At 35.9% G+C, this 17,808-nt stretch overlaps 1 protein-coding gene across 1 annotated transcript in view; it reads right to left on the reverse strand.

Moving 5' to 3' along the window:
* The window catches only part of LOC139975142 (uncharacterized), a 47,062-nt gene extending 30,889 nt beyond the window's left edge, over positions 1-16,173 (reverse strand). The window contains exons 1-15 of the mRNA XM_071982782.1: positions 16,017-16,173; positions 11,846-11,977; positions 11,118-11,360; positions 10,437-10,679; positions 9,867-9,968; positions 8,550-8,846; positions 7,994-8,272; positions 7,129-7,482; positions 6,472-6,786; positions 5,299-5,397; positions 4,144-4,488; positions 3,818-3,913; positions 2,250-2,579; positions 942-1,295; positions 275-586 (exon numbers count right to left, since the gene is read on the reverse strand). Of these exons, the coding sequence (XP_071838883.1) occupies positions 275-586; positions 942-1,295; positions 2,250-2,579; positions 3,818-3,913; positions 4,144-4,488; positions 5,299-5,397; positions 6,472-6,786; positions 7,129-7,482; positions 7,994-8,272; positions 8,550-8,846; positions 9,867-9,968; positions 10,437-10,679; positions 11,118-11,360; positions 11,846-11,977; positions 16,017-16,080 (3,565 nt within the window). The 5' untranslated portion in view covers positions 16,081-16,173. The remainder of the gene's footprint in view (positions 1-274; positions 587-941; positions 1,296-2,249; positions 2,580-3,817; positions 3,914-4,143; positions 4,489-5,298; positions 5,398-6,471; positions 6,787-7,128; positions 7,483-7,993; positions 8,273-8,549; positions 8,847-9,866; positions 9,969-10,436; positions 10,680-11,117; positions 11,361-11,845; positions 11,978-16,016) is intronic.
* Between the last annotated feature and the right edge of the window lie 1,635 nt (positions 16,174-17,808).

Consider the following 17,808-nt stretch of genomic DNA (forward strand, 5'->3'; position numbering starts at 1 on the left):
TGTGCTATTACGGTGTTTTCATATTTATTCTAAAAGTAGTCATAATGAATGAACAATCGGAGATGAACACGTGATATGAATAAAATTATTACAATACATTAGTTACATAAGAGACAAAATGAAAAATAAAATCGTACGTCACATACATATAACACTGCAAATTGGATTGTGAAAGATTTACGGAAAAACTGGTTATATTTAGTATGCATCGCACAGAAATAATTTACATTCTATCAGTTTAAATACTGGAATAGTATCAAATAATATGACACACCTTTTGCATCAGCAGCAGAGACTGTAATGGATTGTTGAAGAGTACCATAGCAGCGAGGTATTGACAGGACAATCCAGGCTGAACTATTGACAAAGATATTCCCTAAAGGTTCATCAGCAGGAAACTGATAATCCACAATGGTGTCTTCTAGATCAGTACCAATCGACAAAATACCATCTGTGGTTGTTCCATTATTAAACGTGATCAAAATCCCCAACGAATCCGGTGGTATCAGAGACCAGCCTACCCAATACACCGTATTGTAGTCCGAAACAAAACTGAAATCTGTTCCAATATCTTGCAGCAGGTTAACTGTGTAAGAAAGTGACCAAAGCATGATTTTTACAGTCCGTAAACGTGGACCATTATTAATCAAAACCAGTTAAAATTCCATTATTCTACATTAACAAACATAATACACTGAGAATATGTAATATTATATCTAAACGGTACATGGACATGAACTTTTAGACTAATCCTTAGATATAATTACAAATAGATATATATATATATACGCAAATATATATATATATATATATATATAAATAAATATATATATATATATATATATACACGCTTTCCATGAAAATGTAGAGAGCGTACTTAATCACACCTTACACAAATAGCTAAATACTTTGCTGCATGTAAACGCACATGATGTTCGTACCTTTGGTATTAGCAGCCATTACACTACATGTAAAGGAATCTCCACCATAGTAGTCGTAATAATCGTAGAAATAGTAGTCTCCATAATAGTTGGGATCACTCTGCAGTCTAATCCATATCGTGTCATATGGAATCTGGATTTCAGCAGAATCATGACGGTACATCATTTCTACAATAACGTTTTCAACATTAAAATCATCTCCGACACCAACTTGTAGCTTGGAATCATATTGTAATGATATACTATCACATTCTATTTTGCAACCGAGCTCACTGGGAAATCGCATAATCCATAATGAGGAGGATAGCGACAGCTGAGTCAGTTCTTCGGAGATTCCCTCCAAGACAGTAATATCTAAACAAAATGAAACACACGGGTGATTCGTTTGCAACACAAACAGTTTTCAGCGTGCAAGACATTGCTAACCAAGCAATTATGTCACTTTAATTGACAATTGGCAAAGTGAAAATATGCGCAACGTGTGTATAACAACAACCAAGCTTTATTCATAGTTTATCTCAATTGTCACGCTGTTGCAAGTTTCGATTCTATTTTGTTTTCTCTCTATGGTGACTTGCATGGTTAGGTTGCTCACATGAAGGCCACCATCAAACACATCTTATAATAAAACATAATTATTGTAGGATAATGCTATACCATCTCAGATGGTTCCATTATTAATTACAAGATGGTTGTGCGAAATGGTGACGTAAGTGGAAATATCTACACTTTGAATGGTTCTACGGAAGTGCCAAAACGTTCAGCATTTTCCAGGCTACGATTGTAACAACCACTCTATTGAGTAGGCCAAATGACGAACAAAATGGTATACAATTCACTACCTCTTTATACTTTTGCCAGTGCTAGATATTGTTGACATTTCATAGAAAAGTCGAAACAACGGTTTTCCATAGTGTAGCAGTATTTAAGTCGCATAAAAGTCTGTATGCACTGTTTGTTTACCATTTGCTTCAATAACGCTGCATGAGAATTAATTACAGTTATATGCTCAATGATCAGGCAAGTCCTATATTTCCAAAATATCATAATTCGACTTCGTTCAAAAACAGTGTCAACAAACTCTGGAGATCGGTCTGTTATGTTGACCAATATTGTTAAATATCAGAGTATGGCAACATATATCAACCGCTTCGGAAGAAATATAGGCCCAAGTAAAGATAATGATATTATTATACGATTGTCACGCAGAAATCCTAAAATGCCGAAACTCAGATCTATATTGTTTCAACTGTGAAGTATATATTTCGCTTTAGGGAGAGTGTCATAACAGTTGAAAAGTTTACATACCAGTAACGGGTACAGCTTCAACAAATCCTGGTGATCCGTATGGTATATAATTATTCGGAATTAATGTAATCCAGATCTCCTGCGAACCTATTAAATGATTGAATTCATAGTTGTGGTCTTGATACCTTGACCACTGAACTACGATAGATGAGTTATCAGATGGATCTCCGCCCTTGCCAATGGCTAAGTAAGAATAATCATAATAGACATCGTAATTGAAGTGGACGTTGAAAACAGCTTCTTCCGTGGTGTAGAAGCTCCAAGTTACCACTTCCGCATTCCTTTGACCGGGAAGAATCAAGGATGTGGCCACATTCAAAGCTAAAGGAGCTATCAAGAAACATAAAACAATATATTAATTAAAATATGCCTCAGTTGATTTTCATTAAATAATTACTTTACATGCAGGTGAATCATTAGCAGAGTAATGAAGATAACACCCACCCACACGCACACACACACACACATACGCACCTGGTATGCAATATGGGGACCGGCATTTTTGTCCAGAGTGGTTCACAGGAGTGGGGACCAGTAAAAAACTTATCTACATTTCCGGGACCACTGGAGACACATCTACATTTACAAGACCACACAAACACATCTACATTAACAAGACCGCAAAAACTCACCTACATTAACAAGACCACGCAAACACACCTACATTAGCAAGACACTCACACACGCACACACACCTATATATATATATATATATATGTTATGCGATTAATCGTATGTTCTTACAGAGGAGTACAAACGTGTAACATTGTATAGGAACTCGTGAAGAAGCCATAATTGGCTTATCAAAGCCGCAAGCTGACCGAAGTTAGTCTCTTAGAATCATATTTCACGTCTATGATTATTAATTATCAATTGTTAACAACTCTGGACTCTGTTACTCTTGTAACTGGACGACATACATTAATCTTGGAGTAACTCGAACTCGGGACCTTATTATTCTGCCGAAAAAGATAACGTCTTCTACTACGGAAACCATCGCCGAAGAGTAAACACTATTAATTAAACACAATACACACATATAGTTATATATGTTGGGTTAAAGAACTAACAAAATCAGGGGTTGAATTGTTGACGATGACGAAGAAAGACCAATTTATATCAATTTGAAACGTGAGTAATATGCAAGAAATACTCCGAATCAAACAGATTCTTTTGACGTTTGAGCAATTCTACAAAAAATAAGCTTATAAATTGCGTTTTGATCTCAAAATAGCCATGTTTTGAAACGCAAAAACCCTAAAGGTAGGCATACAGAACTCTTGTATTGCAATATACAGTGACTGTATCTTTTTCAAACATTATTGTTTCTGAGGAATCAAGATAAACAATGGAACTGCTTAATTGATGGTTTACTGTAAGCCGTTAACTCTGAATATTTGAGTAACTAAATTGTCTGACATGTGGTAGTGATTATGCAGTCATACATATGTGAGTTATGTTCCCAAATTTACCAGGAAGGATTTTAATAATATTATCATACATGAAGTTGACAATGTTGAAAACTTAGCGCGTTGTCGTCACCAAGAACTAAAGGGATGATCACTTACAACATCCAACTTCGTCATCTCCACTACTGCACTGATGCAAACCATTACATCTGCCAGCACCGACAATGGCGAACGAGTCTGAGCAAAGCAAGAAATCTAAAAGAAACAGATGATTGAAGAAAGGAACTGGTTAGATTTGTTCAACTTAGATTTCAGTGAGCTAGATTGCTAACCTAAAAAGGAAGAAAAGTGGAAATGAATTATCGAAAAATATGAACTAATTTTCTCATAACGTGTGCTCATTTAACTTAGTCTAGTAATGTTTGCGTCTCAACATACCTGTAGTAGATGCTAGATAAAATGAACAGTGATTGCAAGCGGCTTACCTTCACTTTCATTTCCAACAGAGAGAGATGCTTCAAAACCATCCTCAGCTTGAATTTCAATCCAAATAGTGTCATTTCCGAAGTATAGGAGTTGATCCGTGTCAGGCAGTTCATCGTTAGTGACAGTAATGATTGGGTCTGTTTCCATACCTTGATAGGAGCCACTTCCTACCCTGATGGAGAGTTCGCTGTATCTACTAATGTCACTAGTGACAGATAGGAAGAAATAGCTGTCACTACTCTGTTTTCTAAATGTAAATATTTTGATTGGCCGTGAACTTGAAGTAGTAAAATGTGACGATCGAGGATCAGAAATGAGGGCATAGTCTACTACCAACTTTGGTTCTGTGAATAGACAAAGAGAATTAATTATCGTACTATGGCTATTGTGCAACAATTAATGAAGTTGTCTATTACATCAACAAATCGAGTATGATTATGTAGTGAGCTCGTAGATGGGGTTAAAACGTATTTGTATCCTGAAACGATCTGAAATTTCTTTATTACAAGATGAGTCATCGATAAGTTCCTTCATACATTTACAAACCTGGGAAGTGTGGTGATGAATAATCATTACTTAATTATACTTCTTGGGTGGTTTATAAACTCTAAAGGAATTGAAATACACAAAATCCGCAAAAGAAAAACACTGGAAACTGATTCCGAACAGAGGGGAGAATATAATTATGCAAATCCCTAACATATCTGTTTTGAAATCCATTCATTCTGGTATTACCTATACATTTTCTTGGCACATTTGCCCTTATTAAGTTTAGAAACAAAAATCGGTTGCTTTGAACACACAACTATGAACATATCCACGCAAATCACAATAGTGTATAGATATTGCAACACCATTTACTGGTGTAGCTGTAAACTATCACTACATTTGAACTTTCTGTTCCCAATATGGTTAAAAAAATTGGTGTGACAATTAGGTATCAAGAAGTACCAAATCAGTTAAGAAATAAGGCAATTTGCAATCTTTTCCCGAGTTTTGTACCCTTGACCCAAGAAGTTTGTTTTTAATCTCCCTGTCGGTTGTTTGTAAATAAATTTTTTCCCTATTCATAACTTGGTACATATATTCTCATACATATGTCACAGTCGATCGTGTAATTATATCATATATGTTCAGATAGGAATCATCCTTACCACAATCGAACTCGTCTTCACCACCAGCACAGTCCCATTCAGAGTCACAAACTTGGGTATCTTTTACGACAGTGTTGGAACAGGGGCAGACCATATAACCTAATTAGATAAATGATATAAAACTTTTTTAATTCATGCAAATTATAGTGAAGTAGAATGCATTTTATTTTATAAATGGCCCAATAAAATGATGAGCAATGACCCTTCATCCGTTATTCCTAGATCAATCCACAATGCGATTATTCTCAACATGAAACCCTATTTCGGATGTCTCTTTGTCTCAAAATAGACTTGCGTCCTTTTTCATCATATCGTAATCGTAACTTGTTAATTCCGCATCAGTATAGAATGTTCATGTATTGAGCATACACTGAATGCAATGTCGTATCAAAGACGTATCAATAGTTGTCAGGAGAAAAAAAAACATGAGTGAAGGAAATGTTTCTCTGGTACTAAATATAATGATATGTACTCATTGTACACATATTTTATTGGTAAAGTTGGTTGAAGTTTTGTGTGCATCATTTCTCTCAGGGAAGTACTTATTTTGACAATAACTCAACAAGTTTGCCATACTTCAAGAATGCAGCCATTTGATGATTGGATAATATAGATGAACTCGTGTTGACCTTATTCTGCAGTCACAGCAAAGAACAATTTCATGGGTACTACAGACGTTTTTGACCAAACGTGCTATAAAAGTTACATTTTCAAAAGATTTCAAAAGAACACTAATCAAACACTCTTCCTCTATGTTGCTTCATTCCAATGCATTGTATCTCATATCAGTCCAAATATGTGAGATTATTACAAAAGACATTAAGGCATCAAATCTCTCCTGTTTTGTGCAACTTATAATATGGTTTGTGTCTGCTATTTTGTTCTTATCACTATTAGTTTTACAAATGCACGAACGTAGTATTTCAAATATCAGTTTAAATCAAATTATTCTGTCAAGTCAAACATGCAATGTTCCATATTACTCACTTAACGTTTTACGTTGTTGGCCAACAATTCCATGATGCTATATTCATGTTCACTAAATTGTCTTAAGTTACTTCACTAGCGCACAAAAAGTTCAATTTTAAAGTTACCTAACGCTGAAAAAGTGATTCAAAATGGTCCATATCATCTTTTTACGCTTTTATTCAGGTTTTAAGCAAGCTAACTTACCAGAAGGTACTGCCGAATGTACCTTGATGTTGTACGGACAATCATCAATTCCATATGGACCAACACTTTGCAGTACACCAATACTGCTTCTGGACCGATGAAGAAGAATTGAACCCATTACAAACTGGTTGTTAGTTAGTTCATTCACTGTCCATGGATCACCAACGGAAAGTAGGGCACAACTTGAGAAAATGCGATCTGATTCCACAAAGAGCTCTTTTTGTGAAGAAAATACTCTTCTATTTGCAAACAAATTGTCTGTGTAGCATAGCTGGGCTGATGACATAGAGAAGATATCGTCTTGTCCAAGAGCAACTGCCAAAAAAAAAAAAGAAATTAATGTGAAAAAATGCATTAAGAAGTTCATAAAGGAATACACTGAATATATTCAATGTACGTTAAGTTTTATATGCTAATGTTCATTTGTGTCAGTCACACAGTAGATATTTTTCATTAACTTTATAACTATAAATATATAGAGATAACTATTACTATATAATTATATAACTATATATATAACTATAACTAAGACTATAAGTATATATATATATATATATATATATATATATATATATATATATATATATATATATATATATATAATCATGATTATAACCATGATGGAGAGTAAAAGTAACGTTTAGTTTAGGTACTTACCATCTAAGTTTTCACGTTTCATTTCCACTTGTATATTTATAAAAGACCTTATGTTTTCACCGTAGTGGCACTGATAGTCTGGGAAGGCAACAACCGTAATTGTTGTGTTCGTCACGTGTGTAACAAAGCCTCCGGTGCTTGGTTGAGAATCAGACACAATGTAACCCAACGGAATAACAGATGGGTAAATCCCCTCGAAGAATACTACATTCGCTGATGAGTTTTTGTTAGATACCTTCATTGCGTACTGAGAGGACTCTGGCAGCTGAACCACCCATGCTTGCTCGTAGCAGCCATTAACAGAATCGGACTCAATTGTGAGTTCTGTACCTTCGTCATCGTCCACACGGATGACTACGTGTAATTTAAAACACATGAAAAAGCATAACATATATTTAAATGCAAATTATGTACTTCAATTTAACCTATATTTCAACAGGAATCATGTATGGGTATTTCTTTGCGTGCTGAAAATAACAACTTTCGCTTATATCAGACACACATTCTATCCGTTGCAAGTTATAAGCATTCTTTAAAGCAAATAATACTTCCAGCTTGTTACAATATATATGTCAAGGAAAGAATCAGCCATCGATACGCATATTGTTAGAAGTAAGTAAAGGAACTGGAGATTCACTGGGCTAACACAAGTAAACAACTCGGTATTCAGCTACAGTTTGTTACTACAGATTTATAGTAAGATTCATTCTCTTTTCCAGACTGATTGGAATAAATGGGCCTTGTAAACTAGATACCCATATATTTTTAATTGACAACCACATGAAACACAGAGAACCTATTCAGAAATATTTATTCAAATGTGCCTGGAAAAGTATCTGTTATTAGTTGGAAAAAGTGTCTTTACCTTGAGGATCATGGGCAGATATATTCAATAGGACGCCTCGAAAATGAATGATCCATATTGCATTAGTAGGATACAAAAATGCCGATGGTACAAAAGTCAAACTTAGTGGAATCAAAGGTCCTCCTTCCTCTGATCTTGTTGCAAGAAGAGCATCATAGTTGTAGTCCGTCAAAAATGTACCCTCAATCCACTTATCATCTGGAACCGTGACTTTCAAGATGCAATTTATATTTTCAGTTACATTGATCAACGTAGACCCTTCTTGAATGTGAATTGGACCTAAGAAAGAACAATTACTTAATTAAGAGAACTTGATAATGGTTATAGTCACGCTGATCATGTTATTTATCGTAAGTATACTAGACGATTAGAAAACGACACAGCATCAAACAACTAAGGACGAATGGAGATGATATGGATCTCGACAATTCCTAAACGGGACGATTTAACGTGTGTACAGTACTCATTACTGTACTGATCATTTATTTGTTGTACTGCTTCATACCCATATGCACTATCCCACAGCACGGTTTTGCTAATCATGACAAATACTTACTTGTAATTGTTGATGTTTCAACAAACAAGGAAGAAGAACCTTCCACGTTATCAGAACTCGTGGCAGTAATCCAGATCAAATTTGAGGGGAGATGTACATCAACTTCATACAAATGGTCGCCGGTGCTGTAATCATTCCGTCCAGGCACACTCCCTTCGCCAAAGTTGAGAGCAATACCATTTGGAATAGGTGAATTGAAGGTAATGTGGACACCAAGTTCCTCTGGTCCTTGGAACAGCCACGTTGCATTGTACTGCCATGAATGTTCAATTGTACTTCCATCGATAGTTTGAGGAACTATTGTAAATGTTACAGAAATAAAACCATTGGCTGAGTGACTTATTGCCAAAATGAGATATGACACCACCTTTTGTATTGAAGTTGGGTTAAAAAAAGAAGAGTCAGTTCCATTAACAGCAGATTAAGTAAACCAAAGGAATGTTGTGTTTGAAGACGATTAGATTAAATCGCGTGTGGTTCTGCCACACTGATGGCTGAAATCATTAATAACTAATGAGAACTTGGAAAAGGACATTGAATTTGTTAATTTTTTGCAATGGCTGCAGTTTGTGGGAAATAATTCATACACTGATTTGTTCGTTAAATTTGAATGAAGAACTGGGAAAGGGGACTAATAAAACTTGGAGCGTTTATCTCTTTAGTTTTATCGTAGATAGTCATCTATACATTGGTGTTACAACATGGGCCATTTTGTTTTTAGTGTGATAAAGTATAGTTTATATTCAAACTTATGCTCGAGAAATAAGCCTATACTTTTGTGTGTGTTGCTTTGTGTTAGTAAAATTACTGCGTCCATGATGTAATTCGTGACATACACATATACAATGAAAACGGAATCCCATACGCACAAGTCACCTTGAATGTAGATATTTGAGTAGGTCACATATATATATATATATATCAAATTTATGTAGCCCTTATTAATACAATAAGTAATAGTGTAAATGACGAGGAGTTGATACTATTATAAGTGTAGCATGCGTGACCGGCTATTGGGATTAAGCTATATGCTGTTTTCGTAGATACCATACATTCTTCCAACATGATAAATAAGTTGAAATAATTGAATCTTGCAATGTCATATCCAACATATTTTCATCAAAAATCACTCACAAGTGTATACCTAACAACATACTAGTTATTGAAAGAAGATACTTTTTTTCGTTTACTATCAATCGGGTGTGTGATAGATTTAATGAAATAGAAACTTTTGCACACAATTGTTTACAAGACGTCAAGGAGTACCAGTGTAAAAGCTTAACGTATATATAAGCCTTTTTATTAAAGCATACTCACCACAATCAAGTTCATCTGCTCCATTCTGGCAATCCCAAATTGTGTTGCAGACAGCAGAATCCTCTATACTTGTACCATCGTCACAAACAAAACCAGGGCGAGCTGTCAAAATTAAGAAATTTAGTAATAGACATTGCACTAACATTCATACGTCCTATAAGTATAGCCTTGTTTCGAATTGAAATGATAAGATATCAACTAATCAGATGAGGGTATAGAAGGTATTAAGCCAACGTCTTAAAATGAGGTCTTCTATAAGTAGTGTAGTCATAAACAGACGAAAATAACCTGATCCGCATTTTCATCCTCGTCTCCACCGTCATCAACATTGGAACATTGGAGTTTGCAAAAACACCTTCACGTGGTGATCGACACCAATTGATATATCTACGAGCATGTCAATAAACTAATAACAGAAAAAAAGTAAACTCGTTCGATCCGTGCAAACGGGCTAAATGCAGGGGAAAGTACCTCGTTCATGATTGTGTGAATGTTTACTGCAGGATAGCCCTCCAAAATAATGCGTTCGTATTATATTGGAATCACATTATCAATAAACAATACACTTACCAACAATAAAGACTCTGAAAGTACAGGATCCACGGTTCCCAGAATGATCGACTGCATTCATCGACACTTCGTTCGTTCCTGCGTAAAAATTTGATCCACTTCTTGGAGTAGCAGTAACAATAATGTTTTCATCCACATTGTCAGTCACTGACGTTATACCAAAATGCACAACCGTGTACCTCTCGTTGATGTCAAGAATATAGATGAGGTCGTCAGGACAAACAAGAGAAGGAGACTCTTCATCTGTGAGAAGGGACAGCAAGAGAAGAAACAGTTCTTGTCAATCCCTTATGTTACATATAGTAATATAGTTGTATAATATACGTCGTGTTATGCGACAGCCTATAAAAATCTTTATAATCGCAACTTCAAAGGATTGATGTGGCCTTTAGTAGAACCAGCTGACAAGAAGTATAATCACGCTGCAATAATGCATATGATTATATACGTTATCATTACATAACAAATTTACGCATCATATGGTACTGCATAGATGACGTTTCGAGTACCTTAAGCCAAGCGAGTACCAAGCGACCTTGTTGTTCACATTGTAGGTTACATAATAAGTGAACGGTCTTCATCAGAATGACTAATAAAATAAGCTAACAGCTACTTTGTAAACCAGCGCTGTCAGAATTTAAACATAATATTGAAATAGGATCGCTGAATAAATGAACCAACCTATCACAGTGATTGTAAACTCGCAAGTTTCTTGATTCCCAGCCTTGTCAGTAGCGATCATCCTCACTGGGTTGTTACCGAAGTAAAATCTTGACCTCCTCTCGGGTATTGAAGAGACATTTGGTCGAGATCCATCATTATCATACATACGTAATGGCGCGAAATCGGTATATGTATAGTTATAACCTGTGTCCGTTGGAATTGTTACGTCATCAGGACAGATAATGGTTGGTGGCAAAACATCTGCGAGCAGCAATGTGACAGAAACGTAACAGACACGTGACACGTGACACTCAGTGCGTAAATGCATTTTGCAGATAGTTGTGTTCTTTGTATTTCATAATTAGATGACTTTATGCTACAATTGTTAGGGTACCATTTATTCTTTCCTATAAAATTTGTGGATATCATGGATTATTCTACATATTTGCTGTTGATGAAACTGTATGACTATAGTTTACATGGCTAGGAGCTAGATCAAACCGAAAATATAATCACACGTAGGACATAATTTTCAAATGAATAAGTTTAACATACTTGAGAGCTTTATAGCAATTAGGTCATAGGAACTGCAGTTGATTTACTGAAGAATGCAGACTATTATATAATCTACGGGAACAAGAGTCCAATTCAACCACACGTAAACACTTATGAACATGTTTGCAGATTTCCCCCACCCCCCCCCAATCTTTGGCTAATACAAACAAGTTTAAGAAACATCGACTCACCATTATCACAGCGGGAGCCATCAAATCCGTTATCGCACCGGCATACCTCTATCACACCGAAGAACTTATTACAGACACCATTTCCACAATCTGTATTACATCGTTGTATGTGCGGGAAACTTCCTGGTTGACCTACAAGAGGAACAGAAAAACCATGTCAAGCATATCTCTTTTTTGAAGGACTTTTAACAGAACTCTTGATATGTCATATATATAGTCCAAGAAAATTGGCATGGTCTATTGATGTTTTTATTAGATAGTTATTTTGGTTTTCACGATCCTCACTCTGAAAATATAGTAAATCTCTGGAATGTATCACATGATGCTAAACTTATGATAATGTCGGCTGGTACGGCTGTAACAGGCCAAAATGTTAATGTAAAGGCATAGTTTTATAAATTGTAATACCGCCATCAAAACATTGTTAGTGATGTACATGAAAGTCTTATGCTTTTCCATTGCGTTTGGTGTGGTATCTGCGGAACGTACCTAGTGGTCTATTTATTAGACCATGTAGTACAGTCACTTTAACTGACGAACTGTTTAAAGGTCGAAGGTCAAAGCGGTTAGCAAATAGCACCTGGACTGGTAGCCGTGTTTCTTAACGGTCTACCAGCTAACAACACCACAAAACAAAAACCTTCAGTAAGTCACCTGATGTTTTTGTTCAAACTAGACGTTTTGATCCACAATTTCAACACATATCAGATCAGTAATATTTCAATTATGCAAACAACCCTGCAGGCGTGCGATTGCGAAATTGGCTATATGCTTCAGTGAACATACGAGATCCTTTATAATGCACAGCCGTGTATGCTTTGCCAAATAATAAAAATTTCATTTAGCATCTTACGATATAGCAGTTAAAGTTTCAATATGCTAGAGTATTGAATTTAATTGATAAACATCTACTAACATACAACATATGACACCGAAAAGTATAGGAAAAAAATCAAGTTTGATGCGATTGTGGTATTTCTAGTGAATACGTACGATATTGTGATACGATAGTGTTGTCTTATTTTCATTTACGCCTTAGCTGTGCATTTAACGTGATCAGCACAGCAGACCTACAACATTACGGCCAAAAACGAACGAACTGAAAATAACCCTCACCGAAAACAATAACACAGCAGTAACACCTATACGACAGGCTCGCCCGCAGACTAAGCAATACCTCTTCCCAAATGAATAATCGCATCGATGAGACAGGTCTTGGCAAACTGCAAAATTTAGCCCCAATCTGCAGCCACAAGTGAGTCCCTACAGCTGAAAAAACGGTCTCCCATTAACGGGCCCTCCCATGAAAAACATTGGCACAACTATTAAACCATATCTGCTTCATGATCAACTTGAAGCACGCAGTACGACACGAAAAGAAAAGACATTAGAACAGTTACAAAAAAAGTTACAAATCGTCATTATAGGGAAAATCCCAACTAGGTATTGCAAAAGCGGATTTGGCCTTTATAGTTCACATCTTGTAAACAGTATACTATACAATACAATAAAAGGCTAGAAAAAACAACAGAAATAAGGAGAAAATTACATAGTTAGCATAATTAGCATAGTTGCTATATTCAAGGTATTGTAAAAGTTATATAGCTAACTTGAGTTGGAATGTTTGCTAATTGTACGGTTCAGACGATATATATATATATATATATATATATATATATATATATATATATATATATATATATACATATATATATATATTTATATATATAAACATATATATATATAAAGGTTCGAAACCCGGTGGGGCTGGAAGTTTTTTCACTGTTCTGGAATTCCTTGTCGTTACGTTCTCAATTATATATATTCATTTGTCTTTGTCGTTTACCTCCATTTCATTGACATAAAGTCTGTTCAAAGTATCTCTTTTGAAATCCGGCTTTAAGAATCACAAATGATTTTTGAGTTGGTTAGCATCATGTTTGATCTCTAGAGTAAGGCAAAATATGTCACCAAAAACAAAATTAGTATTGTTCGATACAAGTGTCAAACGCCTACAGTGAAATTACGACCTTTATTACCGGTTTCGAACCTCTGGACATAAAGTCAGCGTCCATAGCCTAGATGGTTAGGGTGTCCGCGTACAAAGCGGGAGGCCCGGGTTCGAATCCTGGTGAAGGCTGAAAGTTTTTTCACTGTTCTGGATGTTTCTTCACATTACATTTTCAATAATATATATATATGTATATGTATATATATTTGACGAGATTTCTTTGCCCAAACCTTCCCTGACGTACTATTATGTATTTGTAAATGTTTGATATCGTTAATATATATTTGACAGTAGCCACTGGGAGCTTGGGGACACATTCCCCTCCCCAAAGTTACTTTGAAATAGCGTACATATTATAATTCAGGTACTCCATTCCTTTTCATAAAGGTTTTTAAAATGATGGAGATGATAGCACCATTTTACATCTTACCCTTTAAAAACCGTAACAACTTTTGCTCAAAGGTGAGGGGTTCTCCATTAACCGCTACCCAGAACGGATTTCAGTACAATTTTGTGCTCTACCCCTCCCCCACCACCGCAAAATCCGAAGTCAAAGCAATAGGTATATCCTATATGTTGTCATGAAAAGCCATATGGAAACGTGAATTCAAGTTAACTCTACATGGCTATTAAAATGGGGGCAATATTTTGCCTTTCCCCCCTCATACCACGACAGCTGGCTATACGCGCCTGTCACACATACTAGACCAGGTGTACTACAGGCGCGGATCAAAACAGATGAACCACTACAGGAATACATTGCAAGTACCGTCACGGCCGGAGTATAAGACAGTTGTCATAACTATATTTGAGGGATCCCCGGGAAAGCAGGACTACCCCCATTAAAGATGACAATAATAAAATAAATACATGCCTGAGCGATGGTGAGCTTGCCCGAAGACCTTAGTATACCATATAGTAAGTCAATCAATTCCAAACAGTTTTTCCTATCTCTGATGTTGATTTTATTTTCGGATATTGTGTTTGCCCATTTATAACATTAAGAGGTTTTAATTGTATAGAACTAATTCAGAGTCTAAATATGCCTTAGAGAGCACCATCTGTCGAGTCAAATTTGAATATTGCCCTCGGGAGTAGAGATTTCCCACAGGACCCCTATATACATTGCACATTTAATTTTGTAATATTCCTGAGAAAGTGAACATAATGAAGCCTGTGCACGGGCATCTAACATCGATGCACTAGCATACGTTGCAACAAAAATTAAAACAACAAATAAGAACACGTGCAAGTATACAGCAGTCTAGGCCAGAATTAGTATAAGAACGTTAGCATGTATGCATGGTTAGTGACAAACCTAAGTGTACCCGGTCATTGGTTGATCACCTTAAAACAGTTCTTTCCGCTTCCTGTCCCAGATTGCTTCTTTTTCAACTATTGCAATCAGAATCGATGTAAATTTGCCCCCCCCCCCACCCTCCCCTCCCAGTAGACAAGACGAGCGATATTCACTGATGTAATATTGCTGTACATCATAATAAAAGTAGAGGGAAAACGTCTATTTAGTTCATCTTGGAAAAGTTAACATGACTTACGTGAACCTTTTAAATCTCCCGATATTGCCAAATGGAACATTTGTTGTGAGACCAATGATTTATAGCCCTACCTACCCGACCCCCATCATTCCTCCCTGTACTGACAGGCTGTTCCGAGTCCGAATGCGCAGTTACCCGCACTTGTATTTACCCATGTGTATATTTATTCGTACATTTTGTATTATAGCACATAGCAGCAGCAGACAATTACGTATACCTGTACTTACAGGAAAAGGAATTCTTCTTGTAATCGTTTTGACGCTGTTATACTCAACCACAAGCCTTACTACCTTTTACATTGCGTATTCCAGTGTTATTTATGTCTATAAACGATACATTTTTTTCATTTCATTTATTTCGTCTATATATAAGAACAGAACAAAGTGGTATAGTATAAACAGGACACTAGAAAAACAATAGTAGTTTATCGAGCTAGCGACCAACAAATAACAAATCACAATGAAAGAAGGTAACAATTAAGAGTAGAGAAAAATAAACATGAGATAATGTTTTCAAATATTTTCAAGTGTTATTCACTCTTCCGCCTCACTTACAGTATGATATCAATTAAAACTTAAGTTTATATAAATTCATGATTACTTACCTTGTGTGAGATCCGCAAATGCGCAGATTTGCGCAAGGAGGCAGAGAATCCAAACTTTACGCATTTCGAAGCATTTCTGGTGGTTCGGCAAATGAACCAACACAAAATTTGAGAAGTGACGAACAAATTCAAACACTGTGTTTTATATTCGTAATCATATCTATTGAAGCATAACGTCAGACGTTAGATACAAGGGACAAATGCGACCCTCGGTTTATTTGAACAAAGGACGACCAAACTTATAACAAAGACAAAAGAAGACAAATTTTGTTATTTACATAATCTAAATAGGCATATGCAACAACACGCACGCGCGGGCCCACTCACACTCATCCGCACGATCACTACAAAGGTTACGATTATCATTGAAACTAAAAATGATTTGACCCATGTTTAGGAACAGCTTATAGTAAGTTAGATACAAAAAAAGTCGTAATAATTATTAATTAATTTCTGACATTGACTGTAAAGATAATACTTTCCGTCAAAAACAGAAAGGTTTCATCAGGCTATCGAAAGAAACATGAGACTTCGTGGACCCATATCAGACATCATTTACATATACGCTATGTAAAAGGTAGTTTCAAATTTCATCACTAAGGTATTCCATGCTTGAATATTAATAGGAAGGTTATCGGAAGATGTGTCATGAAATTGTTCAATGTTAGTTTTTGTTTGTAAGATCTTTTAAAGAGCATTTCCTATTATAGCGTAATGAGACAGTTTGCTGATAGGTATAGTGATGCTATAGAGTTTCAAATTTCAACTCTGAGGAATTCCATGCTTGAAAATTTAGAAGATTATCAGAAGATGTGTCACAAAATGGATCAATCTAAGTTGTTGTTTGTAAGATAAGTAATTGTGACCTTCAATAGGTCATTTCCTCTTATACCGTAATGAGACAGTTTGCTGAAGGGATGTAGTCATCAGAATTATATTGGTTGTTCCAATCATACATACTAACGCAAGGTCTGCCTAAGAATAAAGTGGTTTAAGAATGTTTTATGTTCTAACTGCTGCCATCGAAGCGTAGCTCCTTACGGAACTGAATTGTATGAAGGAACCTTGCACTTATTATTTGTAAGACATATAAGATGGTTAAACAGTTATAACATCACTTTTGGTTTCAATTGTACCCGTGGGTTTAACTGTACTTTACAAGCATTACCACAAAAATTATCCCATTTCTGAAGTCGGTTTTGCTATTTACCGCTGAAAAACTTAGTTGGTACTTCACCCATGCAGTGATTAAGATTAATCTAGGCATGATAAACAGTTTCAAGCGGTGCGTGGAGTAATTCTATTGATATATATTATACCATGTAGAAAGTGTCCGGACGGCTACATTTGCATAGGAAATCATTTTCCCAGGACTATATTAATATCCTTGACATTGTTTACACATTAATAACAACTTCAGGATATATAGTTCCCCCGATTTGAAGGGTGGAGAAAACAGATTGGTATGAAATAATGCTATGATATCTAGCTGAAAACTATGACTTATGGAAATATGGTGTGCGAAACAACAAGAATGAAGCGCTTTACTGTAGGTTTAAACCTAATCGTACAGAGAAATTACATGTGAATGTCACGACCATCAATAAGGGGTTAATCAACGGTCTAGCGTGCGTTACTCACAGGATTAATGCACGATCGGGGGATAATGCAAGCGATGCACGAGGGCGGAGCCCGAGTGCATCCAGCGATGGCATTAACACCCGGAGTGCATTAATCATGTGAGTAACGCACGCTAGACCGTTGATTAACCCCGTTCATTCATACACTACCA

The sequence above is a fragment of the Apostichopus japonicus genome, chromosome 10 (genome assembly GCF_037975245.1).
Source record: "Apostichopus japonicus isolate 1M-3 chromosome 10, ASM3797524v1, whole genome shotgun sequence".
Taxonomy (NCBI): Eukaryota; Metazoa; Echinodermata; class Holothuroidea; order Aspidochirotida; family Stichopodidae; genus Apostichopus; species Apostichopus japonicus.